This window comes from Colobus angolensis, unplaced genomic scaffold, assembly GCF_000951035.1.
Source record: "Colobus angolensis palliatus isolate OR3802 unplaced genomic scaffold, Cang.pa_1.0 Scaffold329, whole genome shotgun sequence".
NCBI lineage: Eukaryota > Metazoa > Chordata > Mammalia > Primates > Cercopithecidae > Colobus > Colobus angolensis.
The window spans coordinates 565,848-572,849 of record NW_012116588.1 but is presented as its reverse complement, the minus strand read 5'-3'; the positions used below and the strand labels follow the sequence as shown (position 1 = coordinate 572,849).

At 42.8% G+C, this 7,002-nt stretch overlaps 1 protein-coding gene across 1 annotated transcript in view; it reads right to left on the bottom strand.

Moving 5' to 3' along the window:
* Positions 1 to 5: 5 nt before the first annotated feature.
* The window catches only part of TAF15 (TAF15 RNA polymerase II, TATA box binding protein (TBP)-associated factor, 68kDa), a gene marked incomplete at its 3' end in the record, with an annotated part of 37,329 nt that continues 30,332 nt past the window's right edge, over positions 6 to 7,002 (bottom strand). The window contains exons 11-15 of the mRNA XM_011951890.1: positions 6,039 to 6,168; positions 2,461 to 2,553; positions 435 to 516; positions 227 to 315; positions 6 to 118 (exon numbers count right to left, since the gene is read on the bottom strand). Of these exons, the coding sequence (XP_011807280.1) occupies positions 6 to 118; positions 227 to 315; positions 435 to 516; positions 2,461 to 2,553; positions 6,039 to 6,168 (507 nt within the window). The remainder of the gene's footprint in view (positions 119 to 226; positions 316 to 434; positions 517 to 2,460; positions 2,554 to 6,038; positions 6,169 to 7,002) is intronic.

Below are 7,002 nucleotides of genomic sequence, written 5' to 3'. Positions count from 1 at the left end.
CTTCTGTCTCCACCATAGCCACCCCCACTTCTGTCTCCACCATAGCCGCCTCGGTCTCCACCTCTGCCCCCACGACCTCTGTAGCCCCTCTCTCCACCGTAGCCTCTCCCCCGGAAATCTGCAAGGTAGAAATGCAAACAATGAGGCCAGTAGAAACAACGTAAAGCCCCCTTAAGGCTAGTCAGAAGATAAGCACGATGCAGATGCCATTAAAAGGCTGACCCACCTCCTCCTGAGGGACGAGAGTCCTCTGGTCTAGGCTCATTGCACTGATTGCAGGAATTCCTTCGAGCAAAGTTCATATTTCCGCATGACCTAAGAAAGGAGGAAAATGTAATGCTCCTAGATAGTTTCTAATGGACTCAGAACCCCTTTCTGTACCCTCCAGCCCCAATTCCAACCCCTACTCTCACCAAAGTAAACAAGATACTTACGGATTAGGGCAAACCCAATCCCCACTTTTGGGGTCTCCACCTCTCCCTTGAAAGCCTCCACGACCTCTATATCCTCCACGGCCTAGGGGGATGGGGCCAGGGGAGAAAAATCAGCAGCAGACATTAACAAAACAGAAGAAAAGCATCAGATAAAACGTAAGAGTAGGTACCCATCAATACTTAGGCAGCACTCTGCAAATTAACCCCTTACAGCAGGACTTGGTAATTCTTTGATTTGGGTCTTGTACTTAGTAAACAAAGGACCTTGAAAACAGACCCTAGGCACACAATACAGTGCAAATAATGCACTAGAAAACTTCAAAGTCCATTTTCCATAATACAGGTTGAGTAACCCTTCCCCCAAATACTTGGGACCAAAACTGTCTCTGATTTTGGGTTTTTCAGATTTTGAAATATTTGCCTTCTACTTGCAAGTTGAGCAGCCCAAATCCAAAAACCCAAAACCTGAAATGCTTCAATGACCATTTCCTTTGAGCATTATGTCGGTGCTCAAAGTTTTGGATTCCAGAGCATTTCCAATTTCAGATTTTCAAACTTAGGATGTCTAACCTATACCCTACTTAGAGAATCTCCATGATGAAGATTAGGTGAGAAGACAACCTCCAAATGTGAGAGTATGAATGTAAAGGCCACAGTGACATTCACCCACAAAACAAAACAAAACAAAACAAAAAAGACAAGTATATGAATCTAATAGAAATAAAGAAGCTGGGCCGAGCACGGTAGCTCACACCTGTAATCCCAGCACTTTGGGAGGCCAAGGTGGGCGGATCATCTCAGGTCAGGAGTTCGAGAGCAGCCTGACCAACATGGAGAAACCCCATCTCTACTAAAAATACAAAATTAGCTGGGCATGGTGGCACATGCCTGTAATCCCAGCCACTCGGGAGCTGAGGCAGGACAATCACTTGAACACGGAGGGAAAGGTTGTGGTGAGCCGAGAATGCGCCATTGTACTCCAGCCTGGGCAACAAGAGCAAAATTCTGTCTCAAAAAAAAAAAAAAAATTAAAATTAAAATTTTTTTTAAAAAGCTGGCAATAACTGTATCAGGTAGCTTAAAAACTGGTCAGATTAGTTGGCCAGGCATGGTGGCTCATGCCTGTAATTCCCAGCACTTTGAGAGGCTGAGGCGGGTGGATCACGAGGTCAGGAGATGGAGACCATCCTGGCTAACACGGTGAAACCCCATCTCTACTAAAAATACAAAAAATTAGCCGGGTGTGGTGGCAGACACCTGTAGTCCCAGCTACTCGGGAGGCTGAGGCAGGAGAATGGCGTGAACCAGGGAGGCGGAGCTCGTAGTGAGCCGAGATCGTGCCACCGCACTCCAGCCTGGGTGACAGAGCGAAGCTCCATCTCAAAAACAACAACAACAACAACAACAAAAAAAAAACTGGTCAGATTAATTACCTAATTAGGTATCATTAAAACAACTGCCTCGCCAGGCACAGTGACTCACGCCTATAATCCCAGCACTTTGGAAGGCCAAGGTGGGTGGATTACAAGGTCAGGAGTTTGAGACCAGTGTGGCCAACATAGTGAAACCTCGTCTCTACTAAAAATACAAAAATTAGCTGGACATGGTGGTGCACGCCTGTAGTCCCAGCTACTTGAGAGGCTGAGGCAGGAGAATTGCTTGAACCCAGGAGGCGGAGGTTATGGTGAGCCAAGATCACGCCACTGCACTCCAGCCTGAGTAGAGGGAGACACCATGTCAATAAAACACAAAAACCAAAAAAAAATTGCCTCCTGATTTCCAAGTGAACAGTAAACCACGATACAGCTTTCCAAAGGGATTTCTACAACCATTTCCCACTACTTTCTTAGCTATTACAATATCTCATTTACCTAATCTATTCAGTACCCGAACTCATTTTAAGACAGAGGAAAAAAGACCTGGTGAGAGAAAAAGCAGTACCAAGTTCACACAAATAGAAACAGAATATGAACTCAAATTTAAACCCTTGGATAGTATCCAGGACTGTGTGCAGCAAGGATCTTACCTCGCCGCCCACCTCCACTTCCACCTCCTCTCATGAATTCAGGTCTTCTAGTGGCAAAGGACACTTTAATGATGTTGCCATGGAATTCTTTTCCTAAGAAAAAAGAAATCGGCTTTGAAGCAATGCTACTCTATACCTCCACCTATCAACAAAAATATAAAAGTCTTGGAAATTTTTGGTTTCGGAGGAGTAACTGACATGTCCTCACAGAAATTAAAATACACTGGTATTCCAAAGAGTCACGCTAACAGTGCTAAAAATGTCATTATCTACTGAAAAGAGCACATCTGTCACTGGGGGACAGTCACTTCTTACCAAGCTTAAAAAAAAAAAAAAAAAGAAAAAAAAATAAGGTGGAGTGGTATGTGTCTGTAGTACCAGCTCCCAGCTACTCAGGAGGCTGAGGTGGGAGATCAATTGAGTCGAGGAGCACGAGACCAGCCTGGGGAAGGAGACAGTGTCAGGGGTGGAGAAAAAGGCCAGGTGCAGTGGTTTGTATCTGCAAAGTCAGCACTTTTGGAAGCTGAGATAGGAGCCTCGCTTGAGGCCAAGAGTTTGAGACAAGCCTGAGGAACATAGCGAGACCCTTTCTCTGAAAAAAAATTTTTTTAATTAGCTAGGCATGGTGGCATGTGCCTATAGTCCTAGCTACTCAGAAGTCTGAGACATGAGGATTACTTGAGCCTGGGAATTCAAGGCTGCAGCGAGCTATCATCGTGCCATTGTATACTAGCCTGGAAGACAGAGTGATACTCTCTCTCAAAGAAATAAATAAATAAATTCGGGCGTGATAAGTCACGCTTGCAATCACAGCACTTTGGGAGGCCAAGGAAAGCTTGGGCTCAGGAGTTTGGGACCAGCCTGGGCAACATCATGAAACCCCGTCTCTCTATAAAAAATACAAAAAAATTAACTGGGTGTGGTGGCACCTGTAAGTCCTAGCTACTTGGGAGGCTGAGGCAGGAGATCACCTAAGCCCAGGAAGTCAAGGCTACAGTGAGCCATGATCATGCCACTGCACTCTAGCCTTGGCAATAGGCTCAAAAAAAAAGAAAAAAATCTGTATCTAATACTTTTACATGGGAAAAAAAAGCCAGTTTAAGGGAATTAATACATGTGCAAGTGCAATAACATGTATGTATTTACCTACACATATGCTTATATGCATTGCCTACTGTGCTTACTAGGGGAAACAAGATCACTAGGGTTCAAAGGTGAAAAAGAAACTCCTATTTTACCATATGCCCTTGGTACCATTTGAAATTTTCTGATCATTTCCAAAGTAGCATAATAATTAGTAACTTTAAAAAAAAAATAGTAGTAAATAAGAATTGTCAAGATTTGAACTATAGAGTTAGGTTTAAAAGGCTCATACGTCCTATGGGCACAAGTCACTATAATTTCTGAATATACCATACACGAAAGAAATAGCTTCATGATTCATTTCTCTCATTCTTATGAAAGCAGAAAAGTATGAAAGAACGGACTTAGACTTCAAGAGCAAGGTGATGAAGCCTGACAATTAGTCTAAAAAAGTAAAGAATACAGAGATGGGAACAGATAGGGTATTACAATTTCTTTTTTTTTTTTTGATAGAGTCTTGCTGTGTGTCACCCAGGCTGGAGTACAGTAGTGGTGTGATCTCGGCTCACTGCAACCTCTACCTCCCGGGTTCAAGCAATTCTCCTGTATCAGCCTCCTGAGTAGTTGGGATTACAGGCGCTCGCCACTGCGCCCGGCTAATTTTTGTATTTTTAGTAGAGACGGGGTTTCACCATGTTGGCCAGGCTGATTTCGAACTGCCGACCTTGTGATCCACCTGCCTCAGCCTCCCAAAGTGCTGGGATTACAGGCATGAGCCACCGTGCCCGGCCTACAATCTCACCTTTAAAGAAGTAAAACAGCTGGCCAAGCACAGTGGCTCATGCCTGTAATTCCAGCACTTTGGGAGGCGAGGCACGCAGATCACGAGGTCAGGAGATCAAGACCATCCTGCCTAACACGGTGAAACCCCATCTCTACTAAAAATATAAAAAATTAGCCAGGCATGGTGGCAGGCGCCTGTAGTCCCAGCTACTTGGGAGGCTGAGGCAGGAGAATGGCGTGAACTCGGGAGGCAGAGCTTGCAGTGAGCTGAGATAGCGTCACTGCACTCCAGCCTGGGCAACAGAGCGAGACTCCGTCTAAAAAAAAAAAAAAAAAAAAGTAAAATAACACAATTATGTTTTGGAAGACAGAGGTACAATAATCTTGTAACTGAAAGGAACTGCAAGTGTCTGTCAATCCAGCATAGTTAAGTACTTTGGAGAGAGCAGATCCAGCATGCCTGAGTTTGAATCCTGACTCTGCCACTTACTCTGTGATCTTGGAAATTACTTAGCTTCTCTATGCATCAGTTTCATTGTCTGTAAAATGGCAGTAACAGGGTGTATGTCTCATAAGATTATTATGAAGATTAACTTGAGTTAATGAGAGTAAGGCTCTTAAAGTTGTGCTTAGCTCATAAACCTCAGTAAACATGCAGTAAGTGTTAGTTACTATTAAATTAGGGTGCAACAAAAATGATGAATTTGTAACATGGGGAAATGACTATGTTTAAATGTTAAATGAAAAATACCTTAAGACAAAACTCTATTTGGAGTATTATGATGTAAGATACATTTTAAAACACTAGAAGGAAAATTATTAAGAAATATTATTAGTGGCTACCTTTGAGTAGAGGGCTATACATGTTTTACCCATTTCTTCTACTTTCCATTAAAAAAAAGTCTATTTCTTCTAAGTATGTATTAACTTTATATTTGAAGGGAAATCAGCCTAAAATTTACTTTATTTATTTATTTTTGTGACAGGTTCTCGCTCTGTTGCCCAGGCTGGAACGCAGTGGCTCAATCATGGCTCACTGCAGCCTCAACTTCCTGGGCTCAAGCGATCCTTCCATCTCAGCCTCCTAAGTAACTGGGACCACAGGTACACACCACCATGTCCAGGTTATTTAAAAAAAAAAAAAAATTTTTTTTTTCTGTTTTTGCAGAGGCGAACTCTCACTACGTTGTCCAGGCTGGTCTCCAACTCCTGAGCTCAACTGATCCTCCTGCCTCAGCCTCCCAAAGCGCTGGGATTATAGGCGTAAGCAATGCCACCTGGCCTAAATTTCAAACTATAAAGTCAGAAGATGATAAATCACTTAATGGGTAAAATGTAAATTATTCAAGTGATAGATACAGGAAAACCCCAGCCTTTAGCATTATGCAATATATCCATGTAACAAAATGCCATCTGTACCTCTTAAATTTATTTTTTTTAAAAAGAAAAAATAACATACAGTCAACCAGGCCAACTTTCTACATCTGTATCAGGGTAGCCTCATGCACAAGGCATGATATAAGGAAATATGCTAGACCAACAAGGATAGAGCTCATTTCATTTCTAAAGGTACATAAAAATTCTGGCCTGTATTTTTACTAAAAGTAAACATGAATATAACCACTGTCACCCAGAGCATATTCTCTGGAATATGCCAGATTAGAAAACATTTATCCAAACTTCATGCTGAAAACTGTATGAATGAGGCATACCATCAAACCAGTCAATGGCTGCCTTAGCTGAAGGAGGGTCATCAAATGACACTGTTGCCTCCCCCTTTGGCTTTCCTGTGTCCTTGTCTGTATAAAGATTTATCATTGGTTTTCCAGTCTTCTTATTTGTCTGAGGAAAAACAAAAACACTTGGTGTTAGCATTTTTAAAATAAGTAATCATGTATCATTTAGATAATCAAAGATTTATTTCTTGCAAGGAATTCACACATTCACACTATAAAATAGTATGCACCTAATATAAAGTTACCTGTAGGTTTGGACAAGCATAACTCTCCAAGCTACACTAAGTGAAAACCAAGCTGTAAAAATGATATAGTATACTGTTTTATCTATGTATAATTGCTTTTTTTTTTTTTTTTAATTGAGACAGGGTTTTACTCTGTCACCCAGGTTGGAATGCAGTGGCACCATCATACTCACTGTAGCCTCAAATTCCTGGACTCAAGAGATCCTCCCACCTCAGCCTCCCGAGTAGCTGGGACTACAAGCGAGTGCCACCACGTCCAGCTTTTTTGTTGTTGTAGAGATGGGGTCTTGCTATATTGCTCAGGCTGGTCTCAAACCCTTGGCCTCAAGTGATCTTCCTGCCTCAGCCTCCCACAGTGCTGTGATTACAGGAATCAGCCACCACACCCAGTTTATAATTTCTTTAAATCCACAGAAATTAAATGTAGATAATGCTTCATGTAAATATGTAACTTTTTTTTTTGAGACTCCTCTGTGGCCCAGGCTGGAGTGCAGTGGTGCAATCTCGGCTCACTGCAACTTCTGCCTCCCAGGTTCTTCTCCTGCCTCAGCCTCCCGAGTAGCTGGGACTACAGGTGCATGCCCCCACGCCTGGCTAATTTTTTATATTTTTAGTAGAGACGGCGTTTCGGCCGGGCGCGGTGGCTCAAGCCTGTAATCCCAGCACTTTGGGAGGCCGAGACGGGCGGATCACGA